Raw genomic sequence first — 21051 nt, forward strand, 5'->3', positions numbered from 1 at the left:
CATGTCTTTTTGCACTTCTGTTGTTGCTTGGTTGAAGTACACATGATTTCGAAGTTTCTATATGTTCTTTGCTTGTGTCTATAAAACTCTGCAAAATTGCTATCCACCTTGCCTTGCCATTCATCAAGTTGACAACCGACGATGCCAAACGAACGCAATTATAGTTAAGAGAGCGCCCTCGTTCAATTTAAAGAGCAATAAGCTTACGGACAAGATTACCAAATTAATCGAAGCTCGTCGGTTCTTTACCAGATTTCTACTAATTATACAATGCCAACACTAAAATATCATACAAGAAAATGGTTTCTAAACTTTTATTCGTTCACTTCGTGACTACCTTCAAGCTCAATATGTGGGCAGGGCCATTCCGGTTCTCCTCTAGACCACAGAATCTGTAAGTCACCTCTCTTCTTACCTAATGTCAGCAAAGTGCCTGCATTGGAGTGTAAATTTTGATCAGTTTAACTTAAAACCACACCATCTAGCATCCCAATATTATACGGAAACAAAGTATCCGCACTGGTTCTTGATTGCTTGATAAGAGAAAAACTATTGCACGTGTGATGCCCTTCGGTTTTATTCATGTGTTTAAACTTTAAATGCCAGAGTGCTAGGTTTACAGTGAACGAGAAAGAAAGGGATTTACCAAGTGTAAATGGAACAATGTAAAGAAGTGCTGGTTGGCCATGCCCATCCATCAAGTTTAATGCCACATATGTGATGAGAAGACCTGCCAAAGAATGTGAAACATCATGTTTTTCTTCCGCAAAACACGTCTAAAACCTTAAAGTAGCTGTCGAAAAACGCTCTTTATTATATCTTACCTAATCCATAAGCAATCATTGCCCAAATGAAGTATCCAGCACGGAGAGTCTTATTTGCCAACCAATCATACCTGGGAAAACCATGAATAGTCGTAAATTTATTATTCCACTGCATATAAACAGCCCCAAGATTTGACACAAGGAGAAATGCTGATAACAAGTCTTTTTGCAAATTGGGGATAGGACGTAGAGGTTAAACCTGAGCGAGAATGCTACAAGCAGGCCTGGTAATAGGATGTCACCAAATCCTATGATGCTGAAACCACCCCATGGGTCGAACATGCGTGGGATCTTTAGTAGCATTGGAATACCATCCTCTCCACTTTTGTCACCACGAGCTACCTGTAAAAGGGAGACCAAGCCGTTAAAATGACTCTCAGGCATTTCAAATCCTTCAAAAATGAAATGTTTATGTCATAGGGGCCTTAAATAAAGCAAGTGGAGAAACATGCAAGGATCACTTACCACAATCATCACGCTTTCATGGAACAACTTCTTAGAAACAAACACCCAAAAGATGTCATACAAGAAGGCACAACTGAGGAGGACCGTACCCACCTAATTAACAAAACCACCTCTCATCAGTTTCTAGGAAAGCTTACACATATATATAGTATATACTATCCAGTATCTTCTCATTAAAGCTTTTGAGATGAACAGCTACCATCCACTGTCAAAAAAGACAAGTGTTTTTTTTTATCAACTTTTAGAATGACTAGATAATTGTTAAGGAAGAAATACACACATCTGAAATTTCTGATTCAGTAGAGTAGAGACACCATAGCAAATCAAAAAGAAGAATACGTGTAAATACTTAAGTCAATCAAATTCCAGTAGAATTTTCAAACGCAGAGATATTCAGCTGCACACGTGGACACCCTGTACTTTAAATGCTACAACCCCATAATTACAGTCAATTAGTTCCACAAATGAGCAGTGATTTAGAGTGTTTGGAAAACGAATTGCCTACTCTGTTTTTACCAACCACAATAATTTCAGGCCAAAAAGAGGAATACCAGTCAAACATACAAGTTCAAAGTATTACCTTCAGATTAGGTATTCGAACAATTTGAAGAACTGTGATTATCAACGCAATTCCCTGATCAAAGATTCATTAAAATTAAAGCCACCATTAGTTGAGACAAAATCTATACTGCATAGCTTTAAGTTCAAGAAAGAAGGGGCAAAATCTATGATGCCATTGGGAAAAATTCTTTTGATAGGACAAATAATCTTACAAGTATATCTTGACCAATCCAGGCAAAGGAAAGGTTGCGATAAACTCCCCAAAGAACAGCAAATGTTATGCAGAACGGAGAAACAGCCAAAGTTAGGTATGAGACTGCTCCCAAGATAGGTACTTTAATGTACAATTCTCCGGTACGTTTGAACCACCTGCGAAAATGCATAATTAATTTAAGACCTTAAAGCAAGTTCACACTGGGTGACTCATTCAATGTACACTGCCACCAGTTTTCTGGTCTGTCTTTACTTTACTGAAATGATTTAGTCAAATTAAACTAGAACTTGAGATTGGGTCTTGAATAATGTTCTAGAAAATATTCAGAGAATCAGAAGATCAGAAGAATAACAATTCCCACATTGAAAACAACTTCCCAATCATCTTATGATAAACCATCCCCAGATAAAAGGGACATAAAGAAGTATTCCATTAAAAATTTGATTTGCCCACATGCATACAGTCACACAGACACTGAAAAATAAATAGACAAAAACTGATGGACAGCAAGCGCACTGTCACTAGTCAGGTGACCAAAAGGAGAATCATAATAAAGTGTCAGAGATTGTTTCAATAAGAGATGAAACAAACTGTACCTCAACAACAATGCAACCAAGCAAGTTTGCAATCCCTGGATATGAAGATTGATGAAGTTAGATATAATCATTCGATAAAGCAATAAGCACAAAATATATAATGTCAAATACGTTAACATTACAAAACTAAAGCCTGCACAACTTCAGAACGTAAATGTTTACTGTGCAGGGAACTTGAGAGATAAATGCTTTGTGTAAGTATATAAGTGAGCATGCAGAGGTATATTGTGTCGCTAATTAGAAATGGGAGGACTCATACCTCTACACCACCTATGCAGAAAAGAACCACCAAAAGCACGACGAACCAGGATGACATAAGCTTGTACAGTATAACCAAGAAGCATGAAGCAACAACAACAAACAAGACTGCTGACGTTGTGCTGATGTCTACTACACTAGCACCTAAAGGAGTTTTGGCACGTGGGATTTCATCAGCAGCATCCTACAAGACAAGATAATGTTGAAGTCAATACTTACAACGAAATGTCAGTAGAACAACACTCTGTGAGGGCGCATATAAGCCTACAACTATTTAGCTAAGGTTGGGAAAAGGAGACCTTTAATAGCCTTTCATGTTCAATAGCTGCTTCTCTGGCACTCCATGCAGACCAAAAGGATGCACACAAGATGGTGCCGACTGCCATCAACCATAAAAATACTTCTGCAATGTCAACTACAGGTCGCTTTGGAGAGTACAGCTGCACAGACACTGCAGAGAGCCTACAATTAGAAAGCTATCCAGTAAAGGTATTAGATACACATGTATAGTATACCCAACAAAAGTTCTAAAATTATTTGCAACCTGAAACCTGAGTGGAACGTACAAACAGATGAGACAAATGGATAAGCCAGTTATAGAATAAAAAACGAAAAAAAAAAAAATAACCCATACCCAGAGAACTGTTACAAACTTTTGCAGCTTAGAAATCACCTGAGGGTAAAGAACCTTACCCAATGAATTGCTCATTAACATCTTTTCCAAGGTCGAACCCGCATCCTGTGGGAGCATGACTGTTGGTATATGAATATCTAGAGCAGTTTCATCTGGCTCACACACCATCTTGTAAAGTTCTGCAACAAAAAGAGACAAGTTTGATATGAAATGAAAATTGTTGCAATGCATTTTATTTCCACTTGTTACATTTCCATGTTTCAACCATCATATATACCAAATTGAAATCTCGAAAACTAGTCTCTTATCCAGGAAAATGAGAACTAGGATGATAGTTTCAATCTCTCTAAGCAGTACAACAACAAGAACACACACACACACACACCCGCAGATAAAATATTTAGATAATCAAGCTTTCTGAACGCATCATTGCTACATAATGCTACATATCATACTTCAGAAACACAAAATTCTTACCTTTCTGGTTATTTATAATGAGGACAGCAGAAGCATTGGCAGCTTGGGCAATATTTGCCTTAGTTGTGAATTTGCATTGGCCTCGGTCAACCATGATGACATCTCCAGTAAGCTGCAAAAAAGCAAAATGTGAAATTGATGTTGACAAACCTATAATGTATATGCTTGATACGTGTGACCATGAATGTCAAGATAATATAGTTTAAACATAAAACCTTCTTTTTTGGTTTGCTGCAACAATCGCGAGGATCAGAAAGAACAAGGTGAGTTTGCTGTGCATTTTTCTCCTTTGAAACAATCGTAGTTCCAAATCTAGCACCCACACCAACAAACTCATTTGCCTCAACTCCATCAATCCAAGTTTGAACTTTTACCTGCAAAACAGTTCGTGAAAGAGCAGTAATCATGTATACATAGAAATATAAATTGCTAAAAGGTCGTTTATTTTGCATGATCCCTCCAGAAAAAGAAAAAAAAAAAAAAAAAAAAAAAAAAAGCTTCAATAAACCCGATTAAAACCAACTTTCCTTAAATCCAGATACGAACTATCAAGTTGAAGAAAAAAATGAATTTTATGGAAACAACGGTATACGTCCCAGCCAATAACAGCTGACCACAAGTCTACATATTTCACTATCAATTTAAAACAGGAAACGAAAGATAAATAAAAAACAAATAGAAAAGGAAACATCATTATGAGCCAAAACCCAAAAGAACGGAGAGTTTATCCATACATAATGTCTCCGTCCCCGAAAAATTCATAGCTTAAATACCATTACCATTGCCAGTTCTTTATAATCACGAGATAGTACAAAATATTAAGTACAGATTCAAATTAATTACCAAAGTTCAACTTAATAGAGGAAAACAATAAGCATCCTACCCAAACTCCTAAAAGGGCAACATTTCGAAGGCCAGGAGAAAAAATAGAAGGAAATATATAAGTATGAGCAGGATGCCGAAACAGGGAGGATATAGAAACTTACTGAACAGTAACTTATGTTGTGCGTATCAATTTCAGTAAAATCAAACAACAACAACCACCCAATTCCAATCCAAAAACAACCTAAACAAAGAAAATTCAATACTTAACTTCATGGGGATAAATTAACAGCTCCAAATTAACCAAAGATGGGAACTTCTAATCGGATAAATATACAAATGAACCAATTTTACACAAAACCCATGAACATAAAAAGCAAAACTCATAATGCAAAACAAAACCATAAAAAAGAAAAAAATCCTAAAAGGGTTGGAGAGAAAAAGCAGCATTAGATTACCAAAACGAAATTGTTCTCGCACCCGGGCTTCTTCGGAGCAGAATCGTCATCGTGCACTATATCCCCGGCAGTGACAGAGCTCGGATTACCGACCAGTATAACAGTCAAAGCTGAAACAAAAACCAACCCACAAAGCCTCTGCAAATCCATCAGTTCTTCAACCCCTTCCGGCGATCTTTCAAGAACAACCCTTTTGGTTCTTCCTCCTCTGCATCACAGATTTGCAGAGATTGTAGACATCGAAGAAAGATAGAGAGAGAGAGAAAGGGGCTTTGTTTTTGGTTTTTGGGATTGTTACCAGAAGAAGGAATCAAGGAAGTAAAATATTAGCTAAAAAAAAAAAAGTATTAATAAATTGAAAATTGAAAGTGTTTGGATCTACTGTGTGTTCTGGTGCAGAGTGACGTATAATTGGACTTCTTGACATCAAAAACAGTTGTTTAGTGGGCCAGTTATTATTTTAGTAATATTTCTCGTTTCATTGTTGAAAGAAGTTCAAAGTTCAATTTTTTACATCTTCATTTCGATCCCATGTAATGAGGCAGTTTGGATCTCGTTGTATAGGCCACCAGAGGAAGCCTTCGTTGCCAGGCTAGCCTATCAAGACGCTTAACCATACCTAACAACGATTAAACGTTACAAGTTATGATGGTGAAATAGTTCGCAGTTCGATCATAAGAGATGATTCATTATCTAATTTAAGCATTAAATTATCTTTAGCTCACACTATATCTTCTTTCTCTTGATTAATTGATTAACTGTTTTGAGGATGACATTTATAAGAATCGACTCTATGAATTAGTAATCATTTGCAAATTTGCAAATTTTGTCAAAGCATACTACAAATATCCTTTTGGAGATGAAGCACATTCATGTTGGTAAAACCAAAAGACAGATATAGATTTCTTGTCTTTGCCAACATAAACGTGTTCCCACAAGGCATTCTGTTGGTTTGTTGTTCGACTTGCATGTGGCAATGTCCATGACTCCATAGATAGAAATTAACGTAAGTTAGTACGCTAATAAAACAATAAAAATAAAGTTGTAAATTACGAATGTCATATGATATTGCAGTCGAATAATATTTATTTTTACTTGTAAATGAAAGATTTAAGTTCAAATCATGTGAATGACGAATTCACTATTAATATAAAAATCGTAATTTACAAATCAAACAAAACAGAAAAGTTGAAACAGGTTGAGGATTACGTTTCCATATACCTCTATGCTATTCCTTGACCCCACATATCTAACAGAAAATGGTTTGGCAGGAGCATCACGTTTTTGTATCTCAGCTTGTCCTTCTCATAATTTATAATTTGTTTGTGTATACATTTTTTTTCCATTTCTATTGGTTTACATGGCATGTTTGGCAGTATTTTAAAATCACTTTCAGCAAATGTACTTATGAGCACAAGTGGATTTCAATCTTAATGTGGGGGCGGTTAGTAACTCTACTAAGCAAAAAGACAACTCGGTGGTAGCGAGGTTGAAGCGAATATTTATTTTCTGCGAAGTGAATTGGGCACACCATTTTTCATCTATTAAAGAGTGTAGAAGATAAAAAATTGTGCCAAAAATTTATTTGTTTTGTTCTGTTCGTATCTTTGTTAGTGTCAGAGAACTAAGATTTTGCTAGGCAAATGAGAATTTGATGATGTTAGAGAAAATTTAAACATTCATAGAACAAAATCAACAGACCCCAAATCATATCCAAATCAAGAAAACAAAATGTTATCCAGAATTCTCTAAACAACCGCAGTTTGTTCTTTCCAACAGACAAATTGGGTGCAGAAGCAAAATTTTCAAAGCATATCACAGGAAAGTACCTCCTCTAGAATTAAAGAAATTTGAAAGGCAGTAGAAGTTTAGTTCAATTGTTGCCGGCTTTGGAAAAGTTAAATACAGAAAGTGCTTTCTGCAGAAGTTCGAATCCGGTCCATTGTTCAACCATGTTGCAACTGTTACTACTTTGGGAACAAATAGCCCTCTTCAAGGTCTTTGCTTTGAAATGCCTTGTGTGTACCATGAGCTTTACTCATGGAGTGTCGGTAGACATTGTTTGCGAAATAGTCTTCCGATTTAGTATAGCTTCCGCCGAAGAAGCTTGAAGCTCCTTCTTCCATCTTTAAACCCATTATGTTCTTTTCTTCCCGGCGCAAGTATTCGGAACTTACTTGGCTCGGAATGCTAAGACCGATATCATCACCCTGATGAAATGGAACTGGGAATCCATTTCCAATGCTTGAACTTGGGATGCGTTGTTTATCAAAACAATTTGCATTTCTCGACCTTATTTGAGGAAAGCTTCCATCCCTTTCGAGCTGCTGCATGCCGGATAATTTTCCACACTTTACTTTGAGCATTGGATTTACCTTCACAGAGTTCACATCTAGTTTGTTTATGTCAAACGGTGTTCCAATATAATTGCTTGATGAAGTACTGAGCGTATAGTTCTCACCGCGTGGCTTAGTTAACACGGTGGGCAATGTCAAATACATCGAAGAAGGTACTTGACTGGGATGCTGCATCAGGACGTTCTTGTCTGTGGAATAGGATTGAAAATTTGGCTTAACATGATACAAATTATCAGAACCAGCTGCTGTATTGCTTTTAACACTCCTCCCTAAAGATTCAATATCGCATTGTCGAGGTTTTGTGCCGAACTCAAAGTTGTTCCGATAGTTCACTTGAAATTTTACTTTTTCATCCAGATGTTGCACTTGGACCGTCTCCTTCACATTGTTGTGATGGTGTGCAAATACACTCTCCTTAGAGTTGCTTTCTCGATGCACTGGGACATTCTTCCCAAAGTTGTTTTGATGCTGAATGTTATCCTCATTTTTTCTTTCGTTATTCACCTGTATGCTCTCTTTATAGATGGTGTTCTTCTCAAAGTCATTTCCATGTTGTACTCGAACATTTTTCCCTCCAGAACTTCCTTCTCTCCGTTCAAGTCGCGGGGCGGCATCATCATCCACCAGTTTTTGCATTTCCTTCCTCATCCATGAAAGCAAATTTTCTCTCGTCACTTTAAGATTCTCTAATAGGGACTCCTTGAAGATTTTAAGTTCATCCAAAGCAGCAGCAGAATTGTAAACGCCAGTTTTACTCTTTTTTCTACTATTCTTCTTACTCCTAAGGTGCACCCTTTTGGCTTTCTTTGACATGTTTTGATCTTCCCCACAAGGAATGAACATGCCAGTTTGCTGAGCTCTGCAGTTATCGACTGCTTCATCATTTTCAAGTGAAATCAAACCGGAAACCAGTTTACGCTTCTCGTGAGCCGCCTCACTACTTGATTTAGAATCGTCACTTGAAGAATCATTGTCGTTGTCCTTCCTCCTGAACTCCCACCTTAGCTGTTTAACCTCATCACCCATCCCAAAGCTAGACGATGTCAGAGCTTTACTGATTTGCTATCATACAACTCTGAATACTGCACTTGCTCTAAGAAAGAAGTTTGCTTGAAAACACCGGTGGCTAGAACCGCAATTTATCTGGCATCTTCCGTTGATTTCTTTGCTCAAGCCTACATGGAAATAAGAAACAAAGGGTCAAGTTGAATGAACAAATGGGATAACAAATCGAGTATAGTATTCATCTTCTTTAATAACAGGAAATAACAATTAAACACTGACAAAGACAACCACATGATTGAAAACCAAATGTCGTCCACGAATTTTGTAGCGGAAACGTTGATTGGTTTAAGAAATTCGATACAGAAATGGATTACTAGATTCAGTAACTTTGAACCACATACAAACGCAACACAATGTGACCTTGATAAGCACCAGAGTGACTCGATCAGTCAGTCTAGCGCTACAGGGAAAATTGAAATTCAACTCCTACAAACCCAAGCCCCCAACTTCGACAATGTCCCAAACTTAAGCAAATAATCAAGAACAAAATTAAAAATTAAGAGCTCTGTAAATCTTGTAACACCAGAAGTTATAACAGCCCAGAAATACTAGCACAATAAGCTACCTTTTTGACACAAAACGCTAACAGTTCGTATAGTTATTAGCAATATATATATATATATATATGCAGGTTTTAACTGTCACAACATCCATGTATAAATTCAGAAACCCAGAAACATGATCATAAAAAGCTTGAAACTTTGGCATCAAAAAGTGGAGGAATTATCAAGAGCAACATACAAACACCTACAGAATGTATAAATTTTTATTCATTTTTTTCTTCATTTGTGGGATGGAAATTTTCATACCATAACATCAGTGGATGAGAATCTGATGAGACAATGAAGCTCCTCTGCTCAAACTCTGACAGCTCTCCAGGTGGTTCAGCATTAGCTTTTTGTTTTTGCATCAGAAATTCAGAATATATATCTGGCTCTCTCCAAAAGGAAAGTAAAAATGTATGTGGATTTGGGTGTAATAAATATTAATGTATTTTTTATCACCACATAAACCGTGTGCATTTAGACTTTTGACTTGAATTGGGATTGTGATTAGCGTTACATATTCCTTTCGTAAATTGCGAGTTATGATTGTTGACGTATTATTTGGTTTAATCTAAAGCTTTATTTTAGTAGTATAAAAAGCATATGGCCTTGATAGGTAAAAGAGTTAATGATATTCTGCACCCAAATTCACGACACTAATGCTTGTTATCTGTTTCCACCAAACCTCCTCCCTCCATTTTATGATGCCAAGAAAAGTTTGCCTTGCCAAGATTTTATATATCTTGCCTTTTCTTCCGGCCCTCCCTCTCTTATTTTGGGAGTTATTTTATTTTATTTTTCCTTTTTCGGGTTTTTCTCACATAAAGTTATAACACAAATGTAAATTATGCTAGTTAATTATGACAGTGTGACCACCTCGCTTACTCAAGTTCAATTCTTTTTCATAAGATTGGAATAATTTAAAATAGAATATTGTTATGCAGAAAAAAGTTATAATATATATTTTTCCCCATTAAACTTTAGAAGAAATTTTTATGGTGCGTTTGTACATAGTTGTCTATTTTCTTAATTTCAATAGAACAGTAAATTTGAATGACAAACTTGGAAATAGATTTTCATTTTTGGTAGAAAATATACTCGTTGGAAAAGAAATTTAAAAGGGGGTGACCACGATTGTATTGACGCATTAAATTAAAATTTAACAATACTTAGCGTAGAATATCACTTGTACTAAAAAATTAAAATTAACACTGATATGAGAGAGAGAGAGAGAGAGAGAGAGAGAGAGAGAGAGAGAGAGAGAGAGAGAGAGCTACCTGGACCAATCAATTGGGTTAATTTAAATTGTGACATTGGCAAATCCAGGATCTCAGATACGAGTACATTCTACATTCTACACAAGCATAGCCTTACAAAAATTGTGTCACCTAATAACCTTTCTAGGGTTAAAATTTTTCAGCTTTCTCCAAAACAACACTGCCTCAAAAGACCAACTCCTCACCAACCTGCATACGTGAAGAAAATGTTAAGATATATATATATATATATATATATCAGCCTTAGTAAGTTGAATGTATACCAGTCTTAGTAACCAAGAAATAAACGTCAATTAGTAAGATGAATGTATACCAGTCTTAGTAACCAAGAAGCTGTTATCGACTGCCTTCGCATATAATGCATATCGTTGACTTGACCAGACAAAGGTTGATACACACTTGGTCACATGCATTCTAGATAAAGTATCTCCTATTGTACGTCAAAACAACGTGGAAGTGTACTTCCGTTCGCCTTAGCAAAATGTACTCCTTTTATAAAAGATCAATGACTTTCAGGTAACCTGCATCAGATCAACGAAAACAATGATTACTTTGCGCACACATAGCGATGATTCCTCACCTGCAAGATCTAGAACAATTGCATGTAGCTTTTCTTTAAACAGCGTTATTGATAAAAGAGAAAAATCAATCATAAATAGAAATGATGCTGTTTTTCAAGCCATTTTTTCCCTCATAGGGATTGTTAGGTCTTCTGGAGATGCTAAGAAACAGAGATACCCCAAGTAAATGCAAAATTACGGTCAGTTAACCTACCTCCATGGAAATTCACTTGTGTCTATTCCAGCTTGGTGAAGCTCATCAACGTACTGTAATGCCTCTCGGCACTCTTCCCGGTCATCAAAGAACTCTTTTTTGTCACCTTCGATCTGATATGCTTCATGCCCTTTGCCAGCAACCACCTGCAGTAATGCAACATAATCTTAAAAAGAGCAACAAGGAGAGTCATGACAACTGGAAAACAATTCCAGGGAGGGTACCCATATTTTGTAATTCATCTCACACGGAAAATCTATATTATAGTGGCTAGAGTAATCATAATTTGTTTGCAAACGTACAAACTTATTTCTTTTTCAAAACCTTTAAGCTTCTTTGTTAGTTTTCACCACCAGCGTTCTCTCAGAATCTTTTAAGGAATACCACTTCCATCATCTTGCAAAACCAAAATACATACTAATTCTTTTATTTTTCTTAGAAGACAAAAGTAAAATAATTGCCAATTTTGAGGGGTTGCGTTTGGGATTTGAAATGACTAGATGCAGGGTACGATTGAACTCTACATATAAGCAATAATATACATAGAAGCAAAAAATGATACTAATTAAATCTTTTGAGAGAGTGGATAGCCATATTGTGACTTTTTTCCTGTATATGCATAAATCTTGCATATGGAAGAGATTTGGGGCTTCATAAACTTACAACCATATCACCTTCCTCGCCCATGGCAACAGCACAACGTACAGCTACTCGTCTAATATCATGAAGGAAAAGCCTATGACCATTTGCAAGAGGTGGGTAGTAATCGTTCTCCCCGTGTTTTAAGTAATCTTGCATTGTCCATCCTACACCAGCCAACATATCATCCAAGATGTCCACTGAAACAAATGACAAGCGTAAGCTTTGGGACACCAAGACTTGATAATACAAGAGAACAATAAGCATTAAACAATAGCATTTCTAGAGAGACCGGCCACAGCTAAATTTAGAGTCACACAAACATTATAGAAGTTACCCCATCGATGGATTTTTTTTAAGTCGAGTAACATTTTACAACGTCAATAATAGCAAACAAATAAAAAATCAGTGTTGAGGTTTGCTCTACATACATGGATCTTCATTCTTTGGATTGTCAGACGTCAGTATGGTCACGTCACTTTTATCTGTTGCAATCTTCGTCATCATGGGTCTTTTCCCTCTGTCACTCTCTCCAGGACAACCAATTACTTCACATAAAGCACAAATAATTGGTCAGCAAAGAAAGAACAACTACATTTTTTCGCATAAATATTTTATTATTAGTGCTCCATAATTGGTCATCATGGGAAAAAAAATTATGATAAAAAGACTCTTAAACACAGAACATGAATAAGAATAGCCTTCTTACAAAATGGTTTCAACCCTACAATTTATTCAACCTAGACATTACTACTTTTTATTAGCAATATTGCAGTTTTGACGTGGGCAGAGAAGTTGTATACATATTGCAAGCCTGCAGTTAAACAGTTATGCTAATTTCAGATGTGAAAATACACAAAACGAGACATAAGAAGCATACCAGTAATAATCCTCCTTGAACCAAGCTCCCTTACAGAATCCAATAGCCTAGACAAGGCATCAGGAGTATGAGCATAGTCCACAATTACTCCAAAGGCCTGTTCCTCATCTATTAATTCACACCTCCCTGGAACTGCATCAACCTCTTCAATTCCTCTAACGATATCCTCCAATGGTGCTCCGACTGCAATCCCAACAGCCACAGCAGCCAGTATATTGTATATATTATGTCTTCCAAGTAAGCCTGATGATATCTCCAATATACCATTTGGAGTATTGACTAAAACCTGTGTCTCAAACAAGGAAAGTTCAAACTTCAAGGGGTGAACGTCTGCATTCGTATTCTCCATGGCAAAGGTCACAACTGGAACATCTGGGTTGCCTTGTGCAATAAAGAAGGTTGCATTCGGATCATCAATGTTCACAACTTTCCTGTGCCGTTCCGGATCCACCATCCTTGAAAACAACTTAGCCTTTGCATCCCTATACTCCTCCTCAGTCTTGTGAAAATCCAGATGGTCTCTCGTTAAATTTGTGAAAACTGCTATGTCAAAGTCAACTTCATCGCACCTGGATAGAGCAAGACCATGAGAAGAAGCCTCCATGACAACGGCTTCAGCCCCATTATGGAGCATCTTAGCCATCAAATTTTGAACCAAAACAGCATCCGGGGTCGTGTTAGGTGACTCCAACTTATTATCCCCATGCACATAATATGCAACTGTACTCAACATACCGGTCCTCAATCCCATCGCTTCATACATACCCTTTATCAAATATGCAGTTGTGGTCTTCCCATTTGTTCCCGTTATCCCAATCACCGCCATATTCTTCGACGGGTACCGATAAAACGACGCAGCCAATGCAGGTAAATCCGCATTTGTATCTTCCACAATGACCAATGCCTTACACCCCAGACTTTCCTCCATGTATATCTCTTTACTAGCTACAACAGCCACCGCACCTCTCTTAATAGCCTCACTCAAATACAAATGCCCGTCGGTCTTGCTCCCAATACAGCACACAAACAAATCACCGGCATTAACCACCCTCGAATCGTGTTGAATTCCTGTAATCTCAACCTCTAAGTCACCATAAACCGACACGGGTACCACTTTACTCTCATCCAAAAGCTCAGCCAAGCTCATTTTAAACTTAGGTTCCACAATCCTAGCCCTAGTTTTACCATAATTATCAAAATCCAAATCAAATTCAGAATTCAAACGCAAAATCCCATCTTTACCATCCAAATCACTGACCTTGGGATCGAATTTCTCCGGCCCGTCTTCCTCTTCGTCCTCGCCAACAACCCTAATCCCCTGAAGCTCCTCAATCTCCTCCAAATCCACTACCTCCTCAGGGTCCAATTCGTCAACCGCCACAATCTCTTTCTTAGGGTTTGGCTTCAGAAGCCCCTGCTTCACAAACTCCTTGCGTTTCAAGGCAATCGCCTGGTCGATGTCGCCAAACAAATCGTCCCCGGAGTTGTCGTTGACTACGGAATTGGGATTCTCCGGCGCGTCCTCCACGTCAGCAATGGCGTTGAGGAAGGTGTCCTGGTGCTTTAAGTAGTCTTCCTCTTGGAGCTTGCGGTGGCGCGAGGCCTGCCGCTGGATTTGCTGGAACTTGGACACTCCGTGGCCCGAGTCTTCCGGGGCTTCCGGCGGGTCGTCGTCGGCCGGGTCCGGGTAGTATTTGCCGTCCGGCCCGATTGCGTGGGTGGGCTTAATCGGCCGGGTGGAAAGGGAGGGAATTGAGGGTTTGAGGGAGGTGAAATTGGGTCTTAGAGAGAGAAAGTGGGGTTGAGGAGAGAGAAAGTGGGGGATTGAGAGGAAAGTGAAGGCCATGAGAGAGATTGAGGTTGCAGAGACTGATGAGAGAGAGCGAGAGGTTTTGGCGATGGGGAAGGGGATAGGGGGTTTAGTGCTGACGTGGCGAGCGGCGGGTTTTCTTTTCGCGGTTTTTGTTTTCTTTTGGATTTTAGTTTTTGGGCTTGGCGAAGTGTTTGGGCCAAAGTGCACCATAATGAGTTAGACATGTTTTTAGGACGATTATATCCACACATCCAAATAAGTTAATTTCTATTATTTGATTATCTTTAATTTATTTGATCCAACCGTCAAAAATTGTAACGGGTGGTAAAACGTAAAAAGTGGTGTGTGAATAGACCCACTCTATTTTTAAAGATGATAAACCCACATCTATTTTAGCTTCTTACACATTTTTATTTAATTTTTTGGCTTTTGGTTTGATTTATTTAATTTCACGACCAATAATGAAGAGAAATGTGTGAAAGACTAAGGAGGATGAGTGAAAATCAACCCTCTATAATAATTTTATTATTATGGATATAATTTATTGTAATTATCTATCTATACTTGCTATTTATTAAGAAAAGAGCTTTTGTCAACATCATTTCACAATTTTCAATTATGTTCTTATTTTTCCAATTTTTCCCTTAATATTAAACAAAAATTATTTATTGGGGAGATTTATGTCAAACTACAAAATCACTTTTTTAAGAAAGTATTTTCTCACAATCCCATTTTCTCTTCACCTTTCTTCTTTACAATAATTCCCATGAATTATTGCCTATTCCGATGTGAGGTGGAGGATACTTCTTGCGGTTCAAGCCGTGAATGGACTCTTCGTCTAGAATTGGGTCTGGAATGCCTGTCAGAGTGTGAGCCCAACCATGAATGCGCTTATCAAAGTGTGGGCCTAACTGTGAATGCATACTTGCCTGTGGACCTAGTCGAGAGTGAACTCTTCTTTGGACACTAAGGTGAGAGAAACCATTACCCTAAGGGCCCAAGCGAGAATGCACACTGCCAGAATGATAGGTTAATGGCTAGTTAAGTAGCTGCTTACTTGGAAGCTGCTGGAAAGAAACGTCGTCGCCTGCCCTCATCTTGCTTCGTGATATCTCATCAGTAGTGTGCTAAGTCTCAATGTGCTCCAATAGCTTATTCACCAAGGTCGTTTGTTGCTCGAAGGTGCTTGTCAAATATGCAACCTACTGAAATAGATGTTCACCATTTGGGGCAAAAGAGATTGAAGGGTAGGCATCTCCATAAGTAGTGGAAGTATAATGACTTCGGGTACAAAATTTGCGCCGAAACGAGTCAAATCTGGGGAAAATGGAACTAAAATACCCACGGTTCAATTGTCATTCGACAGTCTGTCCGGCCCGTCTTGCTTGGGCCTGGATCGGTCTGGAAACCTAGAGTCGAGTCGTTGAATTGGTCTGGGATGAAAGTTGGGCTGAGAGAACATACTAGGCAACTAGAACAGGTCGGGTCACAATCTGGGGCCACAGGCGCTTTACCTCGTCGGTGTGACCCGCCTGGCTTTGGGTTGCGCTAGGTTTGGGCCTTGACTGCTACAGGGATTAGATTGGGCGCTTCCTACACAATGGCTGGGACAAGAATGCCTTGGGCCTCGCATAGGGTTGCACCTTGGGCTTGTCGCTGCTCTACAACTTCTTTATCGTGGCCTGGGGGTGCACCGTGGGCCATTGCAGTGGTTGATGCCGGTGCTGCTATGGCCATGGTGGTGCCCTGTAGTGGTAGTGAAACTCCAGTCGCCATGTTGAGCCTCAAGGAGTGACGGCGTAAGGCCACGTCGCGATCTCCATCATCTGGTCCATATTCTTCAACATAGAATGTTTCATTCATCGTGGTTTTGGAATTTCTCGCCATTTTATTGTTTCCCTAGGGCTATTCAAAGAACTTATAAAATAAACTTAGGAAGGTGTGGAGATTTTATGTATGTAACAGAAAATTTTGAAATGCAAATGCGAGAGCCTTCTTCTAGCGTTCGAATCAAGCTCTCAATGACAACACCATTTTTGTGGTAACAAGAATTCACCGTCTTCGGTCTTGACGAATTTGTACCAACAAAACAAGCAACACTTTCAATTAAGGCCAAAGCCACACACGCCCAAGAGGTGGGGGATGGGTTTGACCAAAGGATCTTCGATGTCTAAGTCCGTAACTTTGAAAAGAGTGAGTGTTTAGGGTTTGTATGTGTAGCAACAACTTACCAAAAATTGATGGAGATAAGGTATTTATAGGGAGGTGGCCAGCCTAGGTGTAGGGTTTTGTCGTACACGTGGTTGTTTCCTATTGGCCAAGGTTATATCATCCGTAGGATGGATGAGGAAATAATTATCCCAAGATATTAATTAAAAGATAATATCTTGAGATGATGATGAAAGCATCCTCAATTGATTGTGATAAAGATTCCTTACTTGTTTGAGTTGATCTTCAATTGAGAATGTAGTAAAGATATGAATTAGTGATGAATTATATCTTTAATGCCTTTAACTTTTCCATGCCACGAGCAAGGGAACTTTAAGGAGGCATAGTTAGCTGCTTTGACCTCCAGGTATGTTGAACTGGGCATGGGAAGATTTGTGTGCCCAACCCATTTAATGAGAGCAATATTGTATTCTTTAGAAGGAAAAAAAAAAATTCACATGTCGTCTTTAAGATTTTTGAGATCATTTTAGGTTCATACACGTAATTTAGGATTTATTTTAAGTGCAGCTACAAAACTAAACAAACGTAAACAAACAACCATCCCCGACATTACGTTTGTTTAGACATCTGTTGCAAGAGATTCTTTATTAATATTGAATTGGTCTGAACTGAAGTGATAAAACCTATTCTTTTTTAGTAGTGATGAAATGTGTTGGAAGAAACTTGTTCCTAGACTATAAATTTCCCTCGACAGTCCACTGTCTCGTCAAATTTGTGAAAACAACCATGTCAAAGTTAGCTTTATGAAGTTTCCAAACAAAAAAAGAAAAAAAGAAAAAAAGAAAAAAAAAAGTTAACTTTATGACACCTTTGCTATAGTTAACCCATGAGAAGAAGCCTCCACGACAACAGCTTCAGCCCCATTATAGAGCATTTTAGCCATTAAATTTTGAGTCTCACCCTCCTGGGTTTTAGGATCCAAGAAAATTATGATCACATGACACCTACTATTCGATCTTAGTCTAATTGTAGTGGAGATAAATGTTCCTTTAAACTATTATTTTTTAGCTTAATCACAACTTTTTTGGACACTAGATACTAAGAAAACGAGAGACTGATCAAATTTTAAACCAAAACAGCATCTCAAATTTATTGCAAACATAGCTAGTGACGGGTTTGTGTTACTTCTATAGCAGAGCACTTATCCTCACACGCATTATAATAGCTAAACCTTGGTAAAAAAAAATGTAGAGTCGGAAGGAATGAGCAAAATAGCAAGTTATTCTAGATGTCAAAAGTCTCGATGTTAAAAGAAAAAATCTGGAATTACCTAAAAAAAAACCAAAAAAAAAAAAAAAACCACTCCATGCTCCATGTTCTTGTGATCCTTGTCATGAGCTTAGAGTTTCGTACCAAAAAATTGCTACAAGGATACTAAACTAAAGCATATTTGTCTATATGTCGAAATATTCCAGTCCAACTCTTATCTGTCTTAATTATTTGGTTATTCTCACACAATATGTTATGGTTTTAATATATATACAAATACAAGCCTAGGTAGATATGTATCGTTTTCAATTTTCATGATTTTTTTTTTTTTTTTGGGGTCAAAGTGCAACTTTTATTACAAACTAAACAAGCAAACAACACAGGGCCCAAAACAGACACATGAACAAGCAAAAAGTGGGCCAAGACAAAACAAAGTACAACGGGCCAACCAATTGTTGCAACCCAAACACACAGACAACTTTAAGAACACTAGAAACATCCACTGCAACCATCCCCGTTGCAGCAACCAAAATCCGTCCAATCCCTCATCCCCAGCCGAGTATCTCCTCTTCAAACGCAGCACCCTACCCCGATCTGCTACACGAGCACAACCACAAGGAACGGATAGCCAACAACAACACAACGGAAGGCAACTATCAGGATGAAGTCCATGGAAACCCACGAACAATGCTGTCGCAAAAGACAGATAAGTTGGAGAAGTTGGTGGTACTAAAAACACTCGCGCCGGAAAAACCACCGGAACTCTACACATGATCTCCACGATATTCATGGATGAAAACCGGAATAAAGATGAACACAAAGAGGGGCACCAACTAGGTAAGAGGGATAGAATAGATCTGGGTTGAAAGCAGGGGAAGAGAGTAGTAGAAACAAAAAAACAAAGGAAAGGAAAAAAGAAGGGAGGAAACGGCGACCGACCCTAGCCACGGTTAGGGTCAGCGCCACCGGATTTTCGTGATTTGTGAAGACTCACATCAGAAGGTGAGAAAGACTCTCAGACGGAGAAAAAACTCTAAGTTGTTAGTGGTTAGTCATTTTTAAAATTTTTCAATTTTCAAGATTGACGTATGTTGCATGGCATTAGAGGGGGCATGGTCCATTTGGATAAGACACACACAGCCATGTTTAATTGCAGGAAGTAGACCCACAATATCAATTTACAAAAATATAATAAATGCGTATTATCACAGGCTTTTGTTCGTACTTTTTATTTTTTTTTTTCTTAAATAGTGGGTATATTGAAGGACTATGAAGATTCAAATTTTGAAATTTAAATTTGAGTAAATGATGCATAAGTTAAAAAATTTACTTGTATTTTGATTTTTACTATAAAGGGTAAGATGAGAATAAAAAAGATCAATTGACCTAAACTAGTAAGAACATAGAACTAGATTCAATCTAAATGCAGTTGAATTTTTCAGACCTGAATCTAAATGCCCCTTATATTGTCTACATCACAAGTTTTTAATTTTGTTATCTACTTTTCAAAATGTTTTTTTATAAACTTATCCTATTTTTTGGACTTGAAAATCAAAATGCCCCTTTTTCTTTTCAAGAAGATTTTTAATTAAAAAAAAATCTTTATGAGCATAATTGCTTTGTAGAGAAGCAATCTCATACAAGCAATCTCATAATTGCTTTGTAGAGAAGCAATCTCATACAAGTAATGTCACATCCAGACCCGAGGCGGATCACTTCCTGGGCCCACTCCACCATAGTAGCACGATATTATCTGTTTTGGGCTTACCATTCCCTCACGGTTTTGTTTTTGGGAACTCACGAGCAACTTCCCAGTGGGTCACCCATCATGGGATTGCTCTAACCCCCTTCGGAGTTCCTACGGAACCCGAAACCAGTGAGCTCCCAAAAGGCCTCATGTTAGGTAGGGATGAGAATATACATATAAGGATCACTCTCCTGGGCGATGTGGGATGTCACAATCCACCCCGGGGCCCGACGTCCTCCTCGGCGCACCACGACCAGGGTTAGGCTCTGATACCAATTGTCACATCCAGGCCCAAGGCGGATCACTTCCTGGGCCCACTCCACCACCGTAGCACGATATTGTCCGCTTTGGGCTTACCATTCCCTCACGGTTTTGTTTTTGGGAACTCACGAGCAACTTCCCGCCACGACCAGGGTTATGCTCTGATACCAATTGTCACATCCAGGCCCAAGGCGGATCACTTCCTGGGCCCACTCCACCACCGTAGCACGATATTGTCCGCTTTGGGCTTACCATTCCCTCACAGTTTTGTTTTTGGGAACGAGCAACTTCCCAGTGGGTCACCCATCATGGGATTGCTCTAGCCCCCTTCTCGCTTAACTTCGGAGTTCCTACAGAACCCGAAGCCAGTGAGCTCCCAAAAGGCCTCGTGCTAGGTAGGGATGAGAATATACATATAAGGATCACTCCCCTGGATGATGTGGGATGTCACAAGTAAGATAATTGCTTTTTAGAAAGGCAATCTCATACAAGAAAGTGAACAATGTATTTTTAAACGGATAATACTTATATTCCTCCTTTGGAGGGATGAGCTCATGCCTTAACTTGAAAATAACGTATTTTCACTATAAAAATTTCATAATTAGAATCACTCAATCTCTTATTCTCCATTTGAAGATTACCGTTACAAAAAATAATGCGAGTCGGAGACTGTTTAGTTATTCAAATATATTAAGATAAATTAACAGTGTAAGTACCAAGTAGCATATTCATGAGAATTGTTGATTTGTTTGATACATTCAGATGACTAAACGATCTTCGATTCGAATGATTATTTATAAGAAAAACTAATGAAAAGGGCTTGAAAACTTCGAGTTTTAAAGATAATGACAAAATAAAGGGTAAAGTGAATAGTACTATGATTTACTTTTTAATGTAAAAATATGGTTTTTCGTTAAAATGAACAGTACCAGGAGCTTTTCGTTAA

General features: G+C 38.2%; 3 protein-coding genes across 3 annotated transcripts; all 3 read right to left on the bottom strand.

Annotated features, from left to right (window-relative positions):
* Positions 1-96: 96 nt before the first annotated feature.
* On the bottom strand, positions 97-6013 carry LOC137709776 (signal peptide peptidase-like 2). The gene is made up of 14 exons (XM_068448760.2): positions 5310-6013; positions 4245-4403; positions 4030-4141; positions 3612-3731; positions 3218-3369; positions 2920-3102; positions 2661-2695; positions 2063-2219; positions 1870-1923; positions 1290-1382; positions 1024-1166; positions 825-895; positions 647-730; positions 97-433 (listed from the first exon to the last, which is right to left on the bottom strand). The coding sequence occupies exons 1-14, from the start codon at positions 5457-5459 to the stop codon at positions 315-317; spliced, it is 1632 nt and encodes a 543-aa protein (XP_068304861.2). The 5' UTR covers positions 5460-6013; the 3' UTR covers positions 97-314.
* A 956-nt stretch (positions 6014-6969) lies between these two features.
* On the bottom strand, positions 6970-9697 carry LOC148696283 (uncharacterized). The gene is made up of 2 exons (XM_088695760.1): positions 9541-9697; positions 6970-8841 (listed from the first exon to the last, which is right to left on the bottom strand). Exon 2 carries the CDS (start codon positions 8690-8692, stop codon positions 7277-7279), a length of 1416 nt encoding a protein of 471 aa, XP_088551886.1. The 5' UTR covers positions 8693-8841; positions 9541-9697; the 3' UTR covers positions 6970-7276.
* Positions 9698-10554: 857 nt separating this feature from the next.
* On the bottom strand, positions 10555-14843 carry MURE (ALBINO OR PALE-GREEN 13). The gene is made up of 6 exons (XM_068449877.2): positions 12847-14843; positions 12398-12514; positions 11991-12166; positions 11328-11473; positions 10867-11074; positions 10555-10742 (listed from the first exon to the last, which is right to left on the bottom strand). Exons 1-5 carry the CDS (start codon positions 14690-14692, stop codon positions 11056-11058), a joined length of 2304 nt encoding a protein of 767 aa, XP_068305978.2. The 5' UTR covers positions 14693-14843; the 3' UTR covers positions 10555-10742; positions 10867-11055.
* Between the last annotated feature and the right edge of the window lie 6208 nt (positions 14844-21051).

Source organism: Pyrus communis, chromosome 6 (assembly GCF_041283825.1).
Source record: "Pyrus communis isolate YQ-2024b chromosome 6, ASM4128382v1, whole genome shotgun sequence".
In the NCBI taxonomy this organism is placed as follows: Eukaryota; Viridiplantae; Streptophyta; class Magnoliopsida; order Rosales; family Rosaceae; genus Pyrus; species Pyrus communis.

Coding starts and splice junctions, on each gene's coding strand:
- MURE (XM_068449877.2), bottom strand. CDS start 14,692: ATGGCCTTCACTTTCCTCTCAATCCCCCACTTTCTCTCTCCTCAACCC. Junction 12,515..12,846: donor TTCAAGGAGGATTATTACTG/GTATGCTTCTTA, acceptor CTTTATGTGAAG/TAATTGGTTGTCCTGGAGAG. Junction 12,167..12,397: donor TCCAAAGAATGAAGATCCAT/GTATGTAGAGCA, acceptor CATTTGTTTCAG/TGGACATCTTGGATGATATG.
- LOC148696283 (XM_088695760.1), bottom strand. CDS start 8,692: ATGGGTGATGAGGTTAAACAGCTAAGGTGGGAGTTCAGGAGGAAGGAC.
- LOC137709776 (XM_068448760.2), bottom strand. CDS start 5,459: ATGGATTTGCAGAGGCTTTGTGGGTTGGTTTTTGTTTCAGCTTTGACT. Junction 1,383..1,869: donor TTCGAATACCTAATCTGAAG/GTAATACTTTGA, acceptor TTTGTTAATTAG/GTGGGTACGGTCCTCCTCAG. Junction 896..1,023: donor CTTGTAGCATTCTCGCTCAG/GTTTAACCTCTA, acceptor TGGTTTTCCCAG/GTATGATTGGTTGGCAAATA.